Source organism: Nothoprocta perdicaria, unplaced genomic scaffold (assembly GCF_003342845.1).
Source record: "Nothoprocta perdicaria isolate Ctin4 unplaced genomic scaffold, notPer1 scaffold_129, whole genome shotgun sequence".
NCBI classification, from domain to species: domain Eukaryota; kingdom Metazoa; phylum Chordata; class Aves; order Tinamiformes; family Tinamidae; genus Nothoprocta; species Nothoprocta perdicaria.
This window is the reverse complement of record NW_020454416.1, coordinates 1707011-1732204: the sequence shown is the minus strand read 5'-3', so window position 1 is coordinate 1732204 and position 25194 is coordinate 1707011. Positions and strand designations below refer to the sequence as shown.

General features: G+C 36.7%; 1 protein-coding gene across 1 annotated transcript in view; it reads right to left on the bottom strand.

Moving 5' to 3' along the window:
• Positions 1-24286, bottom strand: part of INO80 (INO80 complex subunit) — a 53573-nt gene extending 29287 nt beyond the window's left edge. The window contains exons 1-23 of the mRNA XM_026033402.1: positions 24112-24286; positions 23060-23226; positions 22902-22969; positions 21351-21512; positions 19584-19704; positions 18038-18252; positions 16996-17049; positions 15201-15404; positions 13706-13901; positions 13447-13514; positions 12913-13122; positions 12245-12325; positions 10988-11083; positions 8914-8973; positions 8166-8308; positions 7275-7359; positions 6654-6771; positions 6113-6198; positions 5361-5528; positions 4775-4908; positions 3864-3931; positions 2384-2477; positions 1129-1306 (exon numbers count right to left, since the gene is read on the bottom strand). Of these exons, the coding sequence (XP_025889187.1) occupies positions 1129-1306; positions 2384-2477; positions 3864-3931; positions 4775-4908; positions 5361-5528; positions 6113-6198; positions 6654-6771; positions 7275-7359; positions 8166-8308; positions 8914-8973; positions 10988-11083; positions 12245-12325; positions 12913-13122; positions 13447-13514; positions 13706-13901; positions 15201-15404; positions 16996-17049; positions 18038-18252; positions 19584-19704; positions 21351-21512; positions 22902-22969; positions 23060-23226; positions 24112-24254 (2919 nt within the window). The 5' untranslated portion in view covers positions 24255-24286. The remainder of the gene's footprint in view (positions 1-1128; positions 1307-2383; positions 2478-3863; positions 3932-4774; positions 4909-5360; positions 5529-6112; positions 6199-6653; positions 6772-7274; positions 7360-8165; positions 8309-8913; positions 8974-10987; positions 11084-12244; positions 12326-12912; positions 13123-13446; positions 13515-13705; positions 13902-15200; positions 15405-16995; positions 17050-18037; positions 18253-19583; positions 19705-21350; positions 21513-22901; positions 22970-23059; positions 23227-24111) is intronic.
• Between the last annotated feature and the right edge of the window lie 908 nt (positions 24287-25194).

Sequence of the window (25194 nt, the reverse complement as noted above, 5' to 3'; positions counted from 1 at the left end):
ACACAAATGGGTGAAGATAAATTAAAAAACAATACTGCAAGCCAATCGAGGTACAGTAGATATTTTACCAAGAGAGAGATGGAGTCAGGCAGTACTTAAAATAGCAGCACAGCTAGAGTTAATCAGCCTAACAGAGTCAGCACATTCAGTTGGCTTCTCTCTGTTTGATAACGAGGACTCACTTCATTGGCTTTACTGTTGACGCTGCAGAACATGACACCAAGCCCAAGGTTGGTTTCCTACTGCTTATGCATCTTCAATTTCAACTTCCTCTACACGCTATTGAGTTGAATTCTGTCCATCTCCTTTCCCTTTCCACACTCACGACAGAAGCAATGATCTTTAGAGAAATTTGGCTTACCAAAGCAAGATCTCACTGCTTCAAAAAAATTTTTTCACTGTGTGTATGTTAAATGCCACTTAAAGAACAGTTTCAGCTGGACTCTTACTGCATGCTTGCCATTTTATGAACTCCTACTTTCCAGTGAAACAAACTGAAGAAGCTATGGTTCAGCACAGGAAATTGCAGCAATTTGGTCATAAAATTACAAAATATTCTCACCTATATACATGGAAAAGCTTAGGGAAAATGACCTTGTATTACACAGATGAACATATCTGGAACCTATCTGCCAGCAGCAAAAGCAAATTTCAGAGTAGAAAGACACCACTGACATGCTCATCTACCAACTCTGAAACACTGCAAGACTGAAGTGTGCTTATCCCAGTTGCTGCATCAATACTTAGCTTAAAAATGAGGTGGTTTCAAACAATCAGAAAACAATCAGAAAACAACAGAACCCACAGTTCTCCTCATCCTTCTACATATATCTTAAACTCATATGCTTAAAAACCCATCCGTGACAAAACGTAAGTCTAGTTCTGTTACACCAGTGTTATTTTTAAGATTTCTAATACAACTAACCTATTTATTGTACAGTAAGTTCTGCAATGAACCATTATATAGCAGGCCTGTTTTTCTGCTTAGTAATCTGAACTTAGTGTTTCTAATACAGCGGGCAAGAGAGCACACTAATGAAGCCAACCTGTTTCCAAGTTTCTGTGTTCTTCTGTTTTCTCTCTCATGAGGATTTGCTAATGTCTGCACATCACAGAAATTTTGCTTACCTGCAGCAAAGTGCAGCTGTGCAAGTTGGGAAAAGAGAGCGGTAAATTTACATCAAGCAAGAAATCTCTGCTTCTCAGATACTGTGAGCCCTGCTGGTTCTCTCCTTCCGTCTCCACCCAGGAGCGCAAGTGATGGAGCCTGTAGGATGCTTTCAGAGACAGGAAAAGAGCTAACCACCTAAACAACAAACAAACAAGAAAAAAAAAATAGATACATTTGTTAACTCCTTTGTGAAATAAAAAGGCTTTACTATATTTAGCAGCACAGTTCCACTTGACACTTGTTTTTTTTTTCCTCTCTCCAGAGTTTCTAGCTTACAGAGCCCTGACCTGAGAGAAGTCATTTTTGTCAGACATTTTCCAATTATATTGGTTTCTAATTTTTTTTCTAAGGTGACTTAATTTAACCTTAATGATGAAATCAGAAAAAAAAACCTTTGAAATACTTCAGGATTCACTTCACTTCAAGGGAGCGAAGCACTTCAAGGTCGAGCCTGAATCAGCCACTGCTACCTATCACTGCACTCCGACTTCTCCGTAAATTGCTCCATACATAAATTATTCACTACAACTTGCAGGATGAATGCAGAATATATCTCTAGTATCATTCACACAGATCAAGATAAACTTGTATTACATTAGTGAAAGACAAAAAAACAGTCCTGCAACAAAAATAACGGTAACCATGAAAGAATCTGACACTTAAAAAGCCCTAAGAAGAACACATTGATTTATTAATAAGGTTTGCTTTTAATATTAAGTTACTTACAGTTCTATCCAATATCAGGTGCAGAGAGTATTTTACTTAAATAGATCACTTCCTTTTCCAAGATAAGGCAATTTACAGCATTAAATGATCCACCATCCCAAGCCCACATTTTAAAACTCCCCTACACATGGTAAATGGGACATGTGGTAATGCAACAACACGGCTTAGAGATGAATTTTGTGTTTGGTGATACCAGCAATCTACAATGTGCTCCACAGTAAACTCTTCTTGTCCTTTGATTGTCTTGAGTCTTTCTAATGATGTAAAATCTATAGTTTTTTTCTTGACAGAGGCATAAAAACTGTAACAGAGACCTACACCTGGAAGAACACTCTAGATCTAGTTACTATGACATTAAATAACAACAGGTAAGTAGTAAGTACTAAGAGAGACAGAAAACATGTTTACAGAGATGCTTCTAATATCACTAGTACTTTTCCTTTAATCACTAGAAGGTGGGTGGCAAGGGGGAGGGAAGGTCCTCACCTGGCTAAATGTCCCTGAAGCATGAGGTTTGCCATCTCTGCTGGAGACACATCAATAAACCGGAGGAAAGAAAAACAGCTTTCTTCATTGATACCTATGTCACAGAAATACCACAGTTAAGGCTGACACATTTCAGACATTATTTGAAAACACGAAAAAACATGAAAACATGAAAAACATTGAAAAAAGTAGCATACTTAACCAACTGCAGTAAATTCTATTCAAGAGGCACAAATTCTCTAACATAAATCTAAGGGAAGAAAATGGAGGTTCTAATTTAACCTAGACCTTTTAGATATACTGAAAATTTAATCTTAATTGCTCTTTCCTGACTCCAAGCTTCAACTGAATTTCCAGGTTGTTCAATTTCCAATCTGGGCAAAAGAAGGACATTAAGAAAGAAAGATAGACGTGTTCTAGGCCAGAAAAACAAAAACATATAGTTCACTTGACCTGTCAGGAATCAATAGGCAGTGTGTCCATTGGGTAATCAGAACACACATCTGCCAGACAGCCTGGCAGGGCACACATACATGAGAAGAGCCTGCCAAAAAGGGCACTCTCACTCAACTAATGAGTCAAATGTTCTAGGAGATACTGAGATTGGGAGAGCTGTAGGAATACTGTAAAAAGGGGCAAGAAAAATGGCAAGGAAACACTGCAGTGAAGGAGAGGGGCAGGAAACGTATCTTTGACTGTTAATCAAAAAAGCACTGTGTATCCCAAATATCTCTCATGCCTCTTTATTTAACAACTGCACAGAAAAACTAAACACCGCAAATCAATGATTCCCCCAAATATTTTCCCTGTAGGGTATATCAAAAAAGAGTTCCCCTCCAAAAAGGCAGTTAGTGAATACCGAAACAAATGCAATCCCCAGTAACCAACAAGAGCATTACAGATAAGTGCAGACTCCTGCTGCTGCAGGCTCGTTCTTCCTACTTGATGAGAGTTTTGGATAGGGGAACCAGTCCAGGTTAACAGCTTTCAGCATAACAATGCAGCAAGTATAGGCTCGTGCCTTTATTCCCTGAATTTTCCCTACTCCAGTATCTGAGCAATCTGACTTGCTCTTTTAGAGAGCAAATTCCACCTACAATACTAAATTTTATTTGTAAGTATAAACAATTTTTCTCATTAATTATATCCATTTTACCTCCTTTTTATTTAAAAGGGAAACCAGGAGTTTAGCATTCAAAACAGACGGAACTAAAAGCAATCCAAGATTTCTATAAATCGAATCCATGAAAAACATCACCTAAGAATACAGAAGCAGCATTCATTCTTTAAAGCAAGTTAAAACATTGTAGGAGGAATAGATTAAGTGGTGAATAAACAAGTCTTTTAGAGAATATTCTTCTACCTTCTATCATCCTTCCCATACTGGAAAGATGAAAAATATGTGATGACTTCCCATCAGCAAAAGACAGTATCATACACAATGTGCAACCCAAGTGGTTTCTCCAAATTCTAAACCTACCCTTTCTATGGAAGAGAGACTGCTGGATGTGGTCTGGTGCAAATGGGGAAAGTAAAACCCGTAACCACCTGAAAACAAAAACAACAAAACAAACAAAATCCCTAAGAAAATGCTAATGAAAACAATGTTCAAACACATAGACAGAAAAAAAAAAACATTGTGATGCCCGCAAAGCAGAACAATAGTCCAATCCTTCATGATAAGCAACTCAACTAGCCAGATATCTGGAACTGCACAGTATCTGGAACTGCACTGTAGTTGATAAAATGCATCTGTCCAAATGCACTGTACCATTATTAATTTTAAACTGGAAGACACCATTGTTCTAGAACTGCATTTTATGTGGTAAATCAGTTAGACTTATCTTCAAAAATGTTTTTCTCATGGCTGCCAAGAGAATTTCTCATAACTAACCGCAAAACTGATTCATCAGTAACTGCCACAAACAAGGAAAACAGCAGACTGCACTCAGGCTGCTTTTACTCATCCAAGGTAAGCATTACAAACTCCCATGGCAGCAGTAGGTGCTCACACTATTCATGTCACAACGGAGACCTACTGATAGCTTCCTTAAACATGAAAAGCCACTGAAGGGAAACCTTTTTTTTATTTTTACTTTTTTAAAGAATTCTACTGAAGCTTTATTCTATTACACATCATCAGCAACAAATCTAAATTACTTTTCCTTACTTTCCTTTTCAACCAAAGGGATATCTGATTACCAGGAAGCCACTAAGAAAGAGCATCACGTATCAGACACTTACCAGTTGAATAAACAAAAGGAAACTAGGAATGCATTGCTCGACCCATGCTATTTAAGAACATCAAGTAAGGAGATTAATTAGCACTTATAAAGCTAAAATAAGCCTAAGTAATACTACTAAAAATGCTAAGCTGGAGAGTTGACTTGCCTGTCCCGTGAGTGGTTAAAGACCCTGATCAGCCCATGACGGTAAATGAACTTTGAAATCTGATATGGCTTTAGGGAGATGTGAAACGGAGACCAGGTTTCTTGTCGCTCAAACAGCTCCGGGTGATTACACACCTGTAAGAAAGGCAGCATGTAAACCACTGCAGAGGAACAAATCTAGCCCAGTCCTGTACTTATACCCCAAATTAACTGAGACTATTGACAACTTGAATTCTAATATTAATTAGTATTAGTTATTTTAGCATATCCATTCAAATTTGAATACTGTATCACTACCATTTCCTACTTACATCATCCCTACTGTGCTTTTACTCACACGTAAATGCTCTTTTTAGCAATCAATTTGTAACTAACCCAGTTAGCAGAAGCATGATTTGGCAAAAGCTCTTCTACACAAACATTGTATATACTCCATGAAAATACAGCTGAACTGCATAGAAACTTGCTTGCCAATGCTAGAAACATTTTTTCAGAAAATGTTTTCCAAAAGCTACATTTTAGTTCTGAACTAATGACTGATTATACTTGGGAAGAAAAAAAGAGAAGCAAACACAAAATATTCTTACCTTCCTGAACTGCATGACTAGATTCATGAGACTACTCGTGGTAGTCTGTGCTTGCTGAGTAGTGCCCATTGAGGACTGCAACAGGTCATCAATAGAGATTTTGTTCTTCAGAGCTTGGTACAACAGCTTCTGTCGACTTGTCTGCTGGCAGTACATAAGGATTTCAATCTGCAAAAGAGTAATGAAACATTAACTTTGTTCTTCTTTCAAAGCATGCAAGAACATATAAGTACACATAAGTCAGAGACAAATGTATCTTCAGGAAAGCATATGTAATTTTCTCAAAAGATATATACACAGGCAGCTGAATTAATATCTTCTAATTCAGGATCCAACCTGAGAGGGTCTTCTTAACGAATGTGTTTTATAAAGCCTATGTAATGATGTAGGAGACAGACCTTTGATCATATTTAAGGTTTTAAGGCAAAACTTACACTAAATCTCTGCCAAACCTTTCCCACTTCCACTAGAGACTTATGTAACTTGTCTTTCACTTCATTTAGTGATATTTCTAACAACTCACTCATTTTTTTTTTAAATAACTCTTAATAAAATATTTTCTTTAGATGAAGACTGTTAATTAGAGGTTCTTCAATTACATTCACATCTGATGATTCACAATAGAAGGTCTGTGAAAGGTCTACAATAAAACCTCAGGTATGCAGACTAAGGAATGGATTTATAAAAAAATTGGTACTAAGCTGGGACAAAGTTACATGAAATATTCATTCCAAATAAGTAATTTTTCTTACCTTATCTGACAACTCATTTTCCACATCTTTCTTGATTCTTCTCAACATAAATGGTTTCAGGATCATGTGCAAGCGGGACAGCTGGTCTGAAATGTACAATAAGGTGAAGAAAAGTGTATAGAGTTTTAGTATGAAAAGTCTGTTCAGCCTCTTATTACTAAGCTATTTCTGCCTATACTGCCTATATGAGTACTTAAAGCACAGGGTTGGTGCTTCTGTTAGAAAAGTGTATTCATTATATACACATATAACAATATATGTATATTTACACTTACAATATCGAAATGATTTTACATGTATATAAACATAGATTTATACTTATAATTTTTTCAGCGTGATATCTTTATGTTTTTTCCGCTCCTAAAGCATGTTGTATTGTAGTCAGAAATAGAAACTTCTATATAAATTACATAGTCCATAATATTCCAACCCAATACGCTCTCTGCTTTACATGACATTCCTCATGTGAAAGATGAAGTTTATCCACTGGTAGTCTAAAAAGACAGTATTTTTATCCATTTTAATTATACATGGCACTCACTCTCATCAATGGCAGATTTGTTCTCTGCATGGCTCTCTATGTCCTTAGAAAACCACTCATTGAACTCTTCATGGGAATCAAACAACGTTGGCATGATAAAGTGCAGCAGGGCCCATAGCTAAAAGGAGAAAAAAATCTTAAATCAGCAAAAGTCATCCTGCTGTAGACAAGTTACTAGGAATCCCAATGTTACTGCAGCTCCTCCTTAATGTGCAAGGTCACTTTACAAAGTCATAAGAAATAACAAACAAAACATAAATTAAAAAATAACTTTTTTCCATTTTACATTGGATAAAAGCCAGATATATCAACTCATCAAAACACTATAAGAAAGAAATGACAAATACAGGGCAATGACTTCGACCGACCGAAGAAAAAGAACACCAGAGTTATACTTTATTCTGAAATCTAGGTACAACTAACCAACAGATACCTTCATATTGCTGTTCAAATGCCTGGCATTTACCCAAATTTCTCCTGAAGTGGACCCAATGTTTATTTGCCAACGTCTGCTACAAAGGTAGCAGCCACTCAAATAAAACAGATTGCTCAACAGCTCACTAACTTATGGGATGTATTATTGTCATAGAGAAAAGACAGCTCTTGAGAGCTTCTGAATACCTCAGCCATTGTGTTCTGGATTGGGGTCCCAGTCAACAAGAGTCTATTTCGACACTGGAACTGTAGTAGGATTTTCCAACGGACACTGATTAAATAAAAGCAAGAAAATGATTAAAACTGAATTTGTACAAGGAATATGAAACAAAAGCAATTTTAAAAGCAAGCACTTCCAGTGACCTTCCCAAGTGACTTTTGGAGGTTACTGAGTGTATATGCTGCTGTGGAAGGAGTGCTGAGCTCTGCATGGCAGCTTCCAAACAATGCTGGGGAGGCAGACCTAGGTCTGAACGAGTCTCCCTCTGGAACAGTTCCAGACTCATGAAAATGAAGATTTGACACTTACAGTGGCAATCATGGGAAAGGGTATGACAATGCAATTAGCAAAGTAAAGATGGAAAAATCTTTTACTTAGGAAAAATGGAATTGAAAACTTCTTGAAACCAAGTTCTAAGACAAAGACTGGGCTTTCCTACAGCCTACAGTATCTACAGGTTCTGACCTGTAGATGAATTTAATGGAGGCAACAGAAGCAATACACATTCTGCTAAAGGATACAGATTGTTCAGCATGAGAACTATGTGACTGATTAGGAAAGAAGAAGCTAAAAAGCACTTCACACCATTTTATTTCACTGTCCTCTATTTTACACATATTTCTGTCACATTTTTAATTATGGTTCACTTATTTGGAGCAGGAAAGCCTAAATACTGGATCATTCTAATTTCACAGAGTTGGATTCATATAGGGACTTAACTAGGTTTGACATTTAAAGGCTCTTGTGAATGTTAATTTTAACTTCTATCTATTACTTGTGCAGTTTTGACATTTTCTTTGTGTATCTTTAAAAGGTTGAGGGATGAGGGAAGATTTTGTTTCCAGTTCATTTATTACCTGGAGCTACTTTTGAGTGCTTGCGCTTCATCCAGCACCATATATTGCCACTTCACTCGCTGGAAATATTTCACATCCTGCACTACTAGCTGATAACTGGTAATCACCACATGAAAAGGAGCATCCTGAGTATACAACGTCTTCTAAAATTACAAAATGATAGACAAACATCCACATGAGGTAAACAGACTGTGAAGAATTCACTAGCATATACTGTGATTTCAGACTCTTTCATAATCTTTTCATAGTCTTTTCCCATGCCTACTGTGTTCTGTTCTCCACCTCGCTTTATAACTAATCACAAAAGACTGTTCAGTTGGTGAATGTGAACTTCAGCCCACCTGTTCTGAAACAATTTCAAATGCTTCTTAACATGCCAGACCAGAATCAGACACTGAGTCCTATAAATATTTTTTACCCACATAAATTGGGAACATACTGACAGGCACACAGTGATTCCCAAGTTAGATTACTCAAACAGAATACACAGTTCTGGACACTGAGATAGTCTGCTTTATTTATCTGTAGTGCTATTGTTTGTTCAGCTGAACTCTGTACTTTCCTCAGTTGCCCTGTACAGGAGAGTTTTTCCGCTCTGTTACCGTGAAATGAAAATAGGACTACACCGATGAAAAAACAGAACCCTACTCGCTCACGTTCTTTAGCTGGGTAGGGTGTATCCACAATTTCTGCACTACTCTGCACAAATCATAAAGACAGACAAAGTGTATGCAAATGTCAATATTACCTGACTCCAAAATTTCCTGATCACCTTTCTATCATGGGGATTTCCCCAGTAGGGGAGCACCTGGAAGAGTGCAAAAGTACAGGGTCATTACATTGAAATAGAGACATATCTACCAGAATTATACTCTACAATATCAACAATATTGCTTTCTGGAAACCAATCAAAAGGGAAAATAATTTTTTTTTTTTTTTAAAACAAGAGAGAAAAATCAAAAAGGACTTAAAAATACTGAAAATGTTCCAAACAAAAGTGTCAAGCAACTTATGCAAAATATAAGAAGAGTAGATCATACAGTACAAGAATCTCAAATCGTCCAGAAGCATCCCTTTCCAGTCATATTTTCAAAATTACAACTGATCCTTTGTTTATTGCAGAAAGAAGTTTGCCCATGACCTGTTCTCCTGTTATTTAATGTTTTGGTCCCAAACCATATTAATTCAGTTGGTTTTATATACCAAAATTGTCCCCAAACTCTGAGACCAAGCATCTACTCTTGACATATTTTATAAGAGAACAAAACAAAAGCACTACTGCCAGAGAAGTTCATTGATCAATTTATAGCTCCAAATTTTATGGTCCTTTTACTCAGAACAGGGATCTGATCTTTGCACCGAACCAAAAGATGTCAGAGTTTCTAGTTAATAATGTTGTATCGCCATCTCTTGTCTAAGGAAAGAACTACACTAACGCAGGATTAAAAGTATTGAGTGCTGGTTTCTGAATCCAGGGAAGGTCATAAATGTTTCCATCCTGCAATCCATGAGCTGTATAAAGCTCACATATTATCAAGGACCTTTGGCTGGATGTTATTTCAACGATTCTAAAAGAAGTTTACGAGTGAAGAAATATCAAATTAATTAAAGTGCAATTTCTCTTTCATTTTATATATTTTGTCATGCACTGGAATAAATTAATTAACTGTGATTTACTGTAAACATAATATACATGTAACTCTATGAACTGTATGAACTCTGTATGAAGGATCAAAACTGGTTCAAAAATATGATAAAACATATGTTTAGTTTTATATGCTTACAGGTAATAGTATGGTATCATTATTAATTTTTACAATTAACTTTTACAAATTTACAATTTACTTCTGAAAAGATGATTTTTCACTTAAAAAAATTAAAATATTTTTAAAAATAATTGTCTCTGTTTCATTATGTAGCTGTTTCAGGGGGGAAGGGGGCTATTTCCATTACGTTTAATTATTTTCTAGGAAAAAATATTGTAAAAATTAAGTGAAATATCATCTTTTCAGAAGTGTCCTGACTGCATATTTGGAAATGTCTTTCATATTTCACTCATGAGAAGGAGAAAGTATGAAAAAAGTTCACCTATTCTATGCCATAAAGTGGTTAAACGAAGTTGTAGAAAATAAATAGGCAGAATGGACAACTGTTCTAATAATGTTTTCTCTTCCAGGGTTTCAACACAATTCTCTATTGCTTTTGGCTATGCAGTGGCAGGTCAGTGGTAGTTTTGTTTTTGCTGTTGTCGATGTTGTTTAAGGTAATTCATTAAGGCTAATTGTCACTAATTTAAATACTTCTATTTCTCTTTGTACCTCAGTTTTTCTTGATTACTAGTTGCATGCTTATGGTTCTTCTATTTTTCCTTAATAACAAATGTATTTTCTCTACCCTGTTTAAGATTCTGTTTTTGTTTACCTAAAATCTTTATCCTCAGATTAACTCAAGCTACTATGAAAAACTAAAAACACTGCTCTAAATCTGAGGCACGTAAGGCTGAAATACTATTCTTGAGTCTGTTTCCAGGCCTTATATTACACCTGGATGTCCCCATCTGCCCAACTTCAATTCCTTGCTAGGAAGGTGTCTTTAACCTGTTCTAAAATGACCTATGACATTGGAATAACATTTCTTAGCCCTGGATAACTGAACTCTCCAGAAAAACAGGACCATTAATGAAATTGCAAAATCAGAACTAGAATTTACAAAACTTCAAATTTCAAGCTAATTAGTTCACTAAGATGTGGCAAAGAGTTCAAGAGAAAAAAACAATTTGCTTTTGAGACAACAGAAAAAACTTTCCTGTATATGTTCATTACCTTAAATTTGGGAACAAATCTGGCAAATTCCTGATGCCAGTTGTTGAGAGTAGAGGCAGGTGAAATTATTAAAAAAGGTCCCCAGATGTTCTCCCTCTGAAATGTATACATTAGAACACACACACACACATTAAAATGAGGCAAGGACAGAGACCGGTGTATACAGCATTACAACTACTAAATGGCAATGAGTACATATACACTACATAGGAAAACTTCTAGCAGTCCAGCAGGGTCATAAATAAACACTGAGAGTAGACCTAATGTTTAACTAAGATTTCTCTCACAACGAAGTTGTCCCCAGAACAACTCTTCATCTCACCCCCTTATTTCTGGGGGTTGCTGCTTTCACATTACTAATAGCCCTTGCCATTATGTGAATGAAAAATCATCAGTGGGCATGGGAAACCTCAGCTGCATGTTGCTTTAGATGGGAATAACAAAACTGAGCCACTAGCATACTGGTGGTCATAAAGGTGCATAAGAGACAGTAAACAAAAGTAATAGCTTCCAAGGACTCAAACTGCAATGTAGCAGGAAGCCAAGCCTATCAGCTATCTCCTCCACACAGGTCAGCTCAACAGTCTTGGGTATTGCAAGCCCTTCTGATATTCTGGTTGATAGTAACATTTAATTGGTATCAGAATATAAATAGATGTGGATAACTGCCATTCAGTCACTACCACATATATTTCAGCTCTCAGTTCAACTGATCAATGTCTTCTATTTAAGGCAAGTGACTGGATGCCAAATAAGACACCCTCCCCTCCCTTTTTTTTTTGTTTTTTTAAATATATCTGCATGAAGAAGCCCACTTTATGTCTTTTGCTTTGTTTGTCTACCATGGTACAGAAGAATCATTATGCTTTCCACACAGATTGCTATGAGGTTCAGAAATTGGGGTTCCCTCGTACAGGTAACCTCTAAAACTCTGAGCTATAAAGTCTGCAATCTGCTCTGTCATCTGACTTCCACATTAAGTGTGAATGAAGGGTGCCGCTTTGAATAATCTTATATTTAGACAATTATAGTTAACATAAGTGTAAGTGTACTTATTGTTGCATACACAGATGTATAGATACACACACACACACACAAACGTCTCCTTTTAGAGATGCATCTTTAAAACAAAAAGAAATACTATGGATAAAAAGTATCAAGATATTTGAGCTTTATAATCTGTAATAAATCAAACTCAGAAAAGAAATGCATGTTCTATCGAGCAGGGTGACCAAGAAGAGGCCGTAACGCACTTACCTCAGCCAAATGTGCAAGGAGAGCAATGCTTTGTACTGTTTTACCCAGACCCATTTCATCTGCCAGGATGCCATTGATGCCCTGCAAAAGAGTCCCAAAAGAACACATTTGCCCTGTGATTTATTCATCCATACAAGATTAGCAGGACTGCTGCCACCAAGTTTAGTGGAAGCAGACCCCCTGCAACAAATCTGAAGCACTTTATCAGCTCTTAAGTTTTCTATCAAGAGGTAAGTTCCCTAACTGCCCTTTCATTTCTAGGCCTGGTATTTTTTCTGTCCTCAACTTGCCTGCACTTTGCAATCACACTGCTATCTGCTTACAGGTAAGGCTGCCTGCATTTACAGGCTCACCAAAGTCTGAAATTGCATGTCACGCTCAGCAGTCAAAATTTCTTCTGGGTGATCTAACTGGTAAACAGTTGCACAAACACCCACATAAAGAATCTTGAGGTAAATGATCCAAAGTTATTTCTTAAAGAAGTCAAGAATAATGATAGGTGTTTTGCATATTTCTCTTCTATAAAAAGAAGTTACAAATGTAGCATGTATGGTCTAATTTTAAAACTAGCAATTTATTCTTAACCAAGATTACTCTAAAGACTTAAATTATCTAAAGACTTGAATTATCCTAGAAGTTTTAGATATTTGCAAGATGTGTGAAGATACCTGTTCATATAGGTTGGCCAGCCAATTCATGCCTTTTAGTTGATAACCTTTCAGTTTGCCATTGAAAATGGTAGGCTGGGGAATGTCTTCTCCTGCCCGTATGGATGGGTTTGCTAAACTGTAGCTCTCTCCAAAACCAGTACCAGACTTGTTAGCAGCCCGTAAAGCAGCTGCCCGACTCTCCTTTGCATCTTCATCAAATGATCTAGTCTAAATGATGAGAGAAAAATTTGCATAAGATGATGAATTCAATATGATCAAAGACGACGAATGCAAACTTCCCAAGAAACTATGTAACAAAAGATCTTACACTTCACATTAAAACATAGGATGTCTGCCTTAAACCAATGGAAAATAAGCCTGCTCTCACAGTTCAAATCGTTGTTTTTCCAGCTGTTCATTACAGAAATGGGCAATGCAGCTTGCAGCCACAATAATATATAGTGACTTGAATCAGTTACTATGAATAATCACAGGTTTGGGACCCTGCTAATCTGCCTTCCATTTTCTTTCATGGACCTGAAAAATACCTACCCTGGCCTGGTGAATCTGGAAAGCATCTTCAGCATTCTTCAGTGCTTGGGCCTTGTAGTAGTTACTATCTGAAAACAGTAAGTCCATGTTAGAGTTCTGCAGTAGTAACTATTCAAATTAACACACAGACAAATGACAAAAATAGGGCTTCTTACACAGAAGGAGTTTTGTGCTTGAAATTGTAAGCTTGACTAATAATGTGTAGAGAACAATAAACTTCAGAGGAGGGCACAGAAAGCACAATAGATAATTTGCTTACCATAATCTTCCTGTGTGATATTGACCACTACTCCACCACCAATATCAATCTGCCTTTGAGTAGAGCTGTCTTCCAGTTTGCGAAGGATTTCCTCCTGTATTCCATCATGTCCAATATCACGTTTACGACTCATAAAATGAGCATATAATTCAGTCTGTGTGATCAGGAAGTTAAGTTTCCGCTGCTGCCTCTTAGCCTAAAAGAGCATTTACAAAACAAAACAAAACAAAGAAACAAAAAATAAGGCAAAGATTTAATATTTAAATTATAACTAAATAAAACATACTAACAATCTATATAGATTGTATTATGTGCATTAGTATGATACTAGAATGCTAAATTACTCGTTGCTCATAAAACATCAACTATCACCAAAAACGTCTGTATCACCTAATAAAATATAAAAATGTAGTATACTACTATTTTTTTTAATTCTGTAGTTATGGCAAACAACACTATCATCTGCTAAAAACAAGTTTGAAAGCTGTGCTTACTCTGAAAAAAAAAATACAAAACCCCCCAAGAATATAGGTATTTATGGTTAAGAAACTGAACAGCTGAAAAAAACCCTCATGAGCATCTCATGATGCTCAAAACATTCTTACTTAGTAAAGAAAAAATTGTAAGAAAAAAATGATAGAACGTGTTAAGTGCATGACGAAGTAAAATGGCCCCAGTTAAGATACCATGAGCAGAGTGAATTGTTAAGTGCTGAGCAAGAGGCTGTAGGAACTATGAAAATACTACAGTAAAAATTGTGTATTAATCTAAGCCAGTTAAAATCTTCTGAAAATGCTTATGAGCTGGTAAGAATGAGAAAATAGAGTAAAATAAGCGCATAATTTAAATACAGAGCTAAATCAAAGGCATTCTGAAGATCAATCTCAGCTCATCAATGCAACTGTAAGGCAACAACTTGCCATAGAACTCTGGCAAGAAACATTTTTTTTTTCTTAAACTCATCCCTTCTTATCCCCAAGAGAGTCCACAAAGCAGTCGGTTTGCCCTTTAAGTGGCCAACACAAATGTGATCACAGAAGAATTTTCCACTCCTTACGCCCCAGCACTTTCTCTAACGTTCTCTGGAACACTCGCACAGAAGGTATGAACAAACCAAGTTATGCATACAGCAGAAAAAAAAATCTGTGTGAATTAAAACATGGCTTGCTTCTGAACCCAGAATAATGAACAAACCATCACAAAAGGCTGGCCCTTGCTAACTGTTACGTATGCCAGCGAGACACGTGTTGCTTGGATAACTAGTTCTTCCATTTTCATTCATTTATAAAGAACTTACACACCTTGAAGGCTTTCTATTCCATCTGGCTTGCATTGTGTAAAGAAGAATTGTGTAAAGAATTTGAAAATAGCAGAAAATGCAACCGGAAAACCACTGAAACAAAGCAAAAATCTGAAACTCCTAAATCAAATTTAGAAATTATTTGAACAACCCTTTGCCTTCTCAGTAAATGAATAATTTGCATTTTTGCTCTACCTCTCTCATCTCCTCGTCCAGCTTGCGTTGCTCCAGAGCCTCCTTCTCAGCTCGCTTGCGATGTTCTTTTTCAACCTTTTCATACTTTTTCCAATAGAGAAGCATCTCCTTGGTGAGGCGACGTGCCCGCGGTAGAGTTTCCTTGCAGTTTTTCTGGGCCTGGAGAGCAGCTCGGCGTACCTCCCTCATGCACTGATGGGCAAGCTAGGGACAAATAAGGTTTGGATACAGAGGAAAAATGGGGAGGTTTAAAGAAATCTATCAAGTCATCATTTAATAACTGCCAAACCTGATTCTTTAAAAGATAAAACCTGGGATGCTCTGCTCAGCTTGAGCGCTTTTGAAATGAGATGAGGGAACATAACTTCCTCAAACCTCCAGAAATGCATACAGGAGGTAAGACCCAAAATCAGCCCCAGTGGCTTGGTGCTCTTTAGTATACCCTGGTGGGTAGGTCTTTGAAAGGCTTCAGGAAGGCAGAGTTCAAGCCCTGCTTCCAACTCTTGACTCCTCTGTTCTGGACATTTTTCTGTAGCAACTGTGCGCTCTCACTGTTTAACAGGCTGCGGCAGTGGTAACTAGTGCAACACTATTGTGTTGGTGTAATCCTATTCACATGCTAATACACTGAAAAATGTGGGAGTAACCCACAATCTTCCTAGCATCTCATAACAACATAATACAGTGTAATTTTTCATTCTGGAATAAATAAATTAAAGCTATTGTCATAATGTTCCAATAAATACTTGGCTGTGATGTTTGTGACAGTCTTCTTTTCTCCGGTAAAATTTGCACATCAATGATTCTGTCACACAGAAATTTCAAACAAACCAACAAAATGAAAATAAGGAAAAAAGGGGAAGAATTTCACAGCTTCTAAGTCTGCTGATTCACTCACTTGCTAAAGCACAATTTATGATACCTACAAAAACAATAATCACAGACTATTTGCCAGACATCACAAAGAAATCTCATCTCAGCTAGCTATGGAGGAGTGCAAGAGGAAGCTACAGAGCAAAATTTCTTAGATGCAGATATGCATGGCCTATTTTTTGCATCCCTTTCTCAGATAATGTTCCCTTTCTCAATAATGTATATACAGAATGAAAGATTACTACATCTTCTTTTCTCTGATGATTCGCAGCCATGTATTTCATTACTTTTTCATTAGTCATATGAGTTGGGCATTTGAGTGTAACATTTAAAAAATGCTCAGAAATCCATCACCAAATGCTCCCAAAGCAAAGCCTTCTACATATAAACAATGAGATAGAGAAGACTTCAATGAGGAGATAAATTCTTTTACAATAATTTAAGTGGAAAATCGTTCTACTTTTAATCTCTGCTCCTATATATAATTATATTATTAATTATAATTATTATTATAATTATATATTATTAGTTATAATTATATTAACACATTTAATACTTTCAAGAGTACTGGCAAAAAAAAGTGGCCAAAAAAATCTAAAAACTACATTGTACTGAAGTTTTATAATCTCAAAGATCAGTAAAAATAAAATAAAATAAAAACATGCAAATCAAATCTTCTGAAAGCCGAAAGAACCTCACGGAAAAAGCTCATGTTTCCCATTTCACCTACTGCTTATGAAACATCTTGCAATGATACATTTAAAAATTAAAAACCTTAACTAGCTGATAAATTAGTTCCACCCAGTGCTTCCTCCCACATTGCCCTGCTAATGTAAGCAGTACAGTAAGAAACAAAAGAAACATGAAGAGATTACCGTTTGCTTATTATATTTCACACAAGCAAAAGCTAAACAATGCCTACCTTTTTGCTGTTGGTTAGGAAGAGGTTGCGTGCTGAGGCTTTTTGCTTGAACGCCTGTAAAAGAACAGCATCTTAAAATCACGTCAGGAATAACAACTTCAACACATTTTAAAAGATTATCCAGTTTTTGGAATTATCTATGCCAACCTCAGCGAAATACACACTGTATAACTGAGTACAAATACTGTCAGCCTTTTTGATCTCAACTGAAACAGTTATCATCTTTCATAACTGAAGACAGAACCTAAACATACTTCAGCTTCTACAGGAAGTATGTTAAACATTTCCTTTTTCAGGATGATTTATTTAATTACTGCTTTTGCAAAGCAGGGCTCTCTTATTCTCCTGTTATGATTGGGGGAAAAAATGGTTAAGATCTACGTTCCTCATGGGATCAAAATTAGTCTTTTGAAAAAGAAAGGTATATCACACTGGGCATACCCTCTGCTTGCTTTACAAGTTCATAACGGATGATAAAGCCGTGACTCATATTCAACTTCCTAAAAATTCAAAGTGTGTTACTGCAGACTTCAAAAAGAAGGTCATAAGATCCACGCTGATGACCTCTCCGACTAGTGACAGTGAACACAGCTCCCTATTTCAAATACGCCTGAGGGTCCTTCTGTAAATGATCCAAATCATGCTTTCTCTAGGCAGCTTCTCAAGTGGGAACTTTCAAAAATAGTCAGTACTGAAACACTCCTTGTCCAAACTTGAGGCAAAACCTAGATATCGGGTTGCTCTACATTGCTATGTTGCAAGGTCAGTATCTAAAGGAGTTCACTGTACTGTTCACAGAACATATCTGGAAAGCCAAAAAGCACTGTCAAAGGACTACACGAGCCACATAGCATACCATTGGTGATAGGTAGCCCGAATGACCCTTTGCTTGTGCATTACTGGGCATCCATTTGGCCACTGATGTCCAACAAAATCATGCCTCACTTTACTCTGTTTTTCCACATGTTAATATCTCTCTAAGTAAATCTTCATTTTACTTTTTTTCAAACATCCCTGATCGAGGGCCACGGGACAAGCTCACCTTCGGCAACTCCTTTTTCACTATGCTAAGCCACACTTTCCGTCGACGGGCATTAAGTTGTTCAATGCTCATATGTTTTTTCTTGGACCCTGGTGGTGGCGTATCATGAGAAAACTTGGCAAAAACTTTGGTCTGGTGGTGATGGTGGTGTGGTGATTCCTCTGAAGAGAGCTCTTCATCCCGTCTCCTCTTTTTCTTTACTTTTTTCAACTTGCCTGCATAGAAACAATGATTTCAAAATGAGTTTCTTTTCCAAATTCTCGGAGCTTTTTTCTATTTTTGTTCCCCGCATTTAGTCAGCTGTCTTTCCTAATTAAGCTGTCCTAGTTTAATTTACATGTGGGGAAAAAAAGAGAAAAAAAAGGGAGGAAAAAAAAAGGGGGCGGGGGGGGAGAACCCAAACAACTTAGCCATGTCCACCAATTCTGGCACCATTCATTTATCACACAAAATAATTCCTCAGTTTTCATAATCGAATTTTTAAAAAATTAATAGAGTGGTACTCTAACTCAAATCTTTTGTACAAGGCAATATGACATAAAAGTTAAAATTTCTATGATCTAGTATAACGTTTCATGATCTGTGGCAAAATTCTACTTAAAAATCCATGAAGATAACAAGATCAGCATTTAATGGGTAAGTCTGAAACTAAACTCAGCATCAGTTGACAGTGCACCTTGTGTTAGCACTTACTACAGATAGCCACTTTCAGAGAGAACTATCAGATACTGGTATCGGATCACAAACATTCTTTGAGAGTATGCAAAATTACGGATGCTACAAGATTAGTGAAGAGAAAAATACACACAGTTAAAGGAAGTGGAAGGAAGATAGGAAGGAAGGAAGGTCAAAATACTCTCTGTAAAACATAGCTCAAGCTTTAAGTAGTTACACTAGAGAATTCATTTTACATTGACAGTTCACAACCTTCTCTTTCTGCTTCCTTATAGATTTATAGCTGCTGCCAGCTTGACCAAGAAAGGAAATTGTACTTCCTGGCAAACAAGCAGCTGAGAAACTGCAGCTGAGAGGTTACAGAAGGAATTCTATTTTAATTCATATTGGAATTCAATTTCCAGTTCTCCCTCATTTCCAGAAAATAGTGTCATCCTCTATCGTTTCTTGTTCACTAGGAATAATGAATCCAGGAATAACTCCATAAGGTACTGAGTAATTTCTTGTGTTTTTCAAGGAGCTTCCACATTTTAGAAACTCTTGAGCAAATGGATCATGATACGCAGTAGCATCTGTGGATTCCAAAACACTGCCCATCAGTGAAGCAGGCTACAAACTGATTATGCTGTGATGCTTTCATTCTAGATCCACAGGTCTACAAAGAAATTCTAAAGCCATGAACTCTAAAGTCACACTGTTTTGTTCACTCTCACTTTCTAGAAACCACGAGAATAGCACAGTGCTTTCTGATAATTTGGCAGACTGACCATTAGCTTTTCCATTTGTCACCAAAAGGTTTTGAACAGTAAGTTTATTGGAAGGAAACTCTGAAGAAAACAATTAGTTCAAAACAGACAATGAGTGATTTTACCTTTTATTTTTTTCTCCTCTTTGAACTTCTTTTTCTTGGGCCCTAGCAGGTGGCGCTGCTGCTCATAGTAAGGATCATGTGTGGAAAGCAATCCCGCACTGTAGTATTGATATTGCTGCAGCTGAGGTGGATATAAATAGCATGATAATGGAAAACAGATATAGCAGGTAAAAGAGATAGCAAACAAACAAGTTCAGGTCTAGACCATAAATAAAAGATCAAAAAAAATGCTATATTCAGCATTGCTACCAAGGATCATGAAGTGCCCAAAGTGAACCGGAGGTATTCCCGAAGTACTACAGAGGAAACCAAACCCACCAAGCTGCAGAGAAGAGGAAGAGCAGCCTGTTGACCTCAGAGTTTCAAATCCCACCACTCTCCCTCTTAACACGTGGGTGCTACCCAGCAAGAAGCACATGTAGTGGTCCAGCTGAGGACTTCCTACTTGTTTTCCTTGCATTCCCACATGACAGATCTGCTCTATTTATTGGATCAGAGGATGTAAGAGGACTGGGTTAGATGAAAGGCATTTAAAGCACTTCCATGAGAACACGTAACTTTAACATTCAATTATCAAGGAAAGGTACAGGCATTCCAATTCTTTTTTGCAATTGTTAAAAAAGGTATTTTCCAAGTGTTATTCAAACAAAATATTAAAGAATCAAAAGCAAGTTGCACATAAACGGGGAAATTTCTGAACTGTGGTCTCTTTAATTAACTTTTTACAACTGAGGACACTGCTAAGTTAATAAAAGACTACCCTCTCTTCTAAATGTATTTTACCGATGTGAAACCACTCTGGTTACTTCCACTTGATATTATTTCTCAGCAGTTGAGAAATAAACATTGACATAAAATCTAACAAAAAAAAAAATGAAAATTTGGTATATTAATATTTTTGTAATGATGTAATATTTCAAGAAGCTCACACAATGTGTGTTTACAATTTAATGAGTAAACAAGGAAATGATGTGGACAGAAGCAAAGACTTGGATAGGAAATTTCTACTTCTTCAACTCTTTTGGTGAAATTTTCAAGGAACATGAGATAAGAAGGCAAATGTATAGGATGACTTCCTTCACCTGAGTCTCACTTTCTAGTGAAACAGCAACAAAAATGTTGGCAAAATCCTTTACAATAAGAAGGAATATATTATCAGAACAGTCTCAGAAACAGCTTTATACTAAGAAAAATGCAGAAATGCATGAGCAGAGATTTTCTTGTAAGGAAGAGAAGAAAATAAGAATATAAAAGGAAAATCTAAAACAGAAAAGAGAGGTAAGAAAGAAAAGCAGGAAGACATAGAAAACCCAAAATATTCAGGGAAAACAGCAGGAAAAAAACCTAGGAACTCCCTTTCAGTAAGATAAGCACCACCTTACTACTGCCTCCAATGATTATGCAAGTGTACTGCTTTAGATTTAAATACCAAATTTTAGTCTTTAGTAGGTAGCTACTACCTACAGCATCTCACATATATTACATTGTTGTTGCATTCTTGCTCCAGTGAATGGGCAGAGTACTGTGGAAGCTATATATGTATGTACATGCATCACTACTGTTTAACTAGCTTGAGAGAGTGTCAGTGTAATGGATCAGCAACTTTCTAAACTGTATGTAATTAGTTAAATTATGCCAGGCTTTTCTAAACTATGAGAAGAACAGGATATTTTCTAGTTCACAAAACATTATAACTTTTTCAGAAAAATCTAAGCTCAGTCAAAAAATACCACTTTTCAAGGAAATACAAACAATGTGGACATTTACCTCTTTGTCTTTGCTATATTTACTTTGATGCAGTTTCTTATATTTGTGTAATCGCAGCATATTGTGAAGCTCCTCCCTTGAAAGAGAAAACTCTTCATCCTCCTCTCCATCTTCATCACTTGGTGAATCTGTATCGCTGGAGTCATCACTCAGAAGGATGCTCTGAAAAGAATAAATAAAAGACTAATTTAACAAATAAACATTTTGATATAGGGCTTGGGATTAACCAGAATACTTGAGCCTTTAATAAGGGACTACTGGTGTTAGTATTTACAATGTGCCTCCCATCCGAAACGCCTCAAGTATCAAACACTTTTCTGAGATACGGTACTGTACAGCAGTTAATCTAATCCACGTATTTTCAGGTGGCTGGGGAGAGGCCTCTCTTTCAGTTTTGCATGCTAAAACTGATTGCCAAGAGGTCAGACGAGCCAGAACTGATGCACGACACGCAGCTGGAAGCGGGAGCACAACAGGACAAACAATACAAGGGGGGTAACAAAGTGCATATAATCACATATTACGAAATTCTCCTCCTGGTACCCTGGCCTTTTTTATTGCTGAAAAAAAGCCTTGGGGGACCATGGGGAGCCAAAATGTTTTCTTCAAAATACATAATTTCAACTAGAGGAGGTAAAATTACAATGAAGATTCAAAAGATGGATAAAGCCATTATTCCATTTTGTCCTTCCTTCCTCATTGGACCTTGTGCTGAGTTCAGCTTAGAAATAAATATTCATCTGAGCCCTGTATGTCCATGCAATATATTTAACAATAGCTCATTTTAATTTGTACAGTGTATTAAAAATACTTTAAGTTTCTTAATGCATGCTAACTGTGAAACTTAAGTAAAACAAAGCTGCTCACCAAAGCAGAAAAGAAATGAATGCCACAAATCTACAGAGACTATAATTTTATCCTGTTCTTTGCAAGACCTAATACAACATTTAGTATCCACTGTCACATAGTCTTTCTTTCCCTTTCCAAGATGAGGCCTCTGCAGAATGCCTTTTTTTTTTTTTTGGAAAGTGTTTTTAATAAATACAAAAGCAATTCTTCACTAGTAAGGGTAGCTAGCTGTATTTACGGAAGAGGAGAGGGGGGAAAAAAAATAAAAAAAGTGGGGTAAAGAGTCCAACATAGGGCAGGAGAAAAGAATGCGTTTGGAACTCTCTTTTCAGCGACCTACAAAATATTACATCTCTACAGCTGCTCGTACATTTTTTTCAATGTGAGATTTTGCATCGGTTAGGATGACACCACGTCATCTTCAGGTAGCTTTTAAAAAAAGTATGTCTAGCTTGCTAGGTTCTCAGTGGTAAATATAAAAGAGCTATCAAAATGACCACCAAAACAACTTAGTGTATATGAAAATTACATTTGTGATAATACTTTGATCAGAGCTAAATGTTTCTTTTAGTTGCTGTCTCCTTTCTTAAACATTTGGATTTTCTTGATTCGCAAGGGATAATGACAACTACTCATCTACCACCACCTGAAAGGGTCTACTCACATATTAGTAACAGCTACATTTCTTCCTACTATTCTTACCTTCAGCCATTTTCTGCTTTTCTTCAGTTTGGAAAAGTTATATAAGTTCCCCTTTTCAGACTTTGGTTCTGTTCAGAGGAAAAAAAAATGCAATCAATTTTCTTAAGAAATAACACTTTTCCCACCTTATTCTGCAATAAGCAGGGATTCGTGTCTACCTGGCTGCAATACTCCATTCAGGGAATGGGTGTTCAGCATCCCAGAATTTCCTGCTCCAGAAGATTCCCCAAGCAAAGTGTTGGGAGGTTCTTCCTTAACTTGCATCAGGGGATCCCCAGACTGAGGCAGCAAAGGATTGTCATCCAGCCCATCTTCACTTTCGTCACTGCAGTAAGATACGTAATATGGTCAGAATGAGAGGGAAACATTCAAAAGAGAAGATTTCTATGACACTTTCTTACATGTGGCCATTTTTCCAAGGTTAGAGAACTTAGAAGGTCACAGGCATAATTATACACTTTGGAAATACTGCTGGTAATAATTTCCTGGTGAGCCCTTTCAGCGCCAGTTAAAAATAAGGCCAGCCTGGCTACGCTGTCAACCCACACCCTCAGCCTGTAACCAGGTACCTAACTTGAGAAGTCTGAACTGAGCAATAAACTGCAGTGCTGAGTCAAACTAAAGCACAATATTGCCAGTTTCAACACTACCATATATATCATATATACAGTTTGTACTTTTTTTTTATATTTATCTTATTGTGTGCCTGTAATATACCCTTTATAATTACCGTCCAGTTTTCAGTTCTGCAACTCTACCGTTCCAAAACTTAAAACGAAACTGAAGGTAAGTTGTTTCAGGGCAGAAACTTCACCCCGATGACTCATTTCTCAATGGCAGAACTTTCTTTCTTCTACATAAATTCTGCGTCTTACAAGGGTGTTTGCATTTCACTTATGGTTGTGCACTGCTTACATGAAAGATCAACTCAATGCTTGTTCACCCTACTTTCTGCAGAGGAAAAAACGTTTGGCTGCTCAACTATGTAAAACAGCTTTAGAAGACGGAGCCAATTTGCATTCAGGCTGGCAACATTCAGAGATATCAATGTGAGGTAACAGAAGGAATGGTACCAAGTCTTTACAGGAACGGATTTCATAGTGAACAAGTCTTTTTTAAACCCTTACTAGACTGCTGCCTTGAAGCAATGCTAAAAATATGCTTGTCTTTCCTCATTATTCCCAACTAAAAGCAGAAGAGCTTTGTGTACCTCGATATACTCCTGTTGAAGATGGCAGAGGTCTGTCGTAGGAACTGATCCAAGCGCAGAGCTTTCTCCAGGTACTGCAGGTAAAGGGGCTTTGCCAGCTCTGAGCAGCTGCCATCCTCCCTGGCGCCCAGCTCTGAGGCCATAGAACAAACTTCTCCTCATGCACAGATGCCTCCAAATGCACAACTGTGAAGAAGAAATATCACTATCATCATCACCTTAGAAAGAAAGAACTAGGTGAACAGACACATCCACTGACTACATGTTAAATATCCAAGTGCTAAATACTTCACAGAACGCATGACCAAAGATGTCCCTGTCCACAAGCTTTGGTTTGTAGTTAACGGTATGTGGAACAAAGAGAAAATTATATCAAGATTTCCACCACAATATTAATGTAGCCAAAAATTAGTTTCTTGGTCTTCTCTTTTATGAATTTGCAATAGATTTTGAATGCAATGAGCATGGCACTGACCTAGTTTGATGATCCAAATAATTTGCTTTAGCAAACAATGACGTAGAAATAAGTACAATGAATCCAGACCCTTGAACATTAAACCAAAACTTTTATCACTATTAAAAAATAACATTCTTAATAGTGAAGGCATCCATGTATCATATAAAACAAATGCATGTAATTGATTATTTTTAAGTTGAATCATATATATATATATAAATTTACTCCAAATAAGAACACTGAAAATATCCTGTTTTTACAATTCAATCCGCAGCTTAGTCTATAGAGTCCTTTGCCTCTATAGAGCCTAAGATCCTTCCTTTATTCAAAAGCAGTGCTACTCTCATGGTACTCAGATATAGCTACAAATACTTGGTCAAAAAAAAAAAAAAATCTTCAATCTAAAATTCAACTGCCAATATTAATGGAAAGAAAGTAACAATTTGCGATTTATTATATTTTTTCAAATACTATTTTTCAATACAAATTACAAATACACATGACAGTAGCTTTCTATAATTTAAATAATAAACAAATGCCTTCCTGATTTTTACCTTCATTTGCCCTTGGGACTTGATTCTCAAAAAAAGAACAAACAACCCACCACATTTGCACAAAGTCACCAA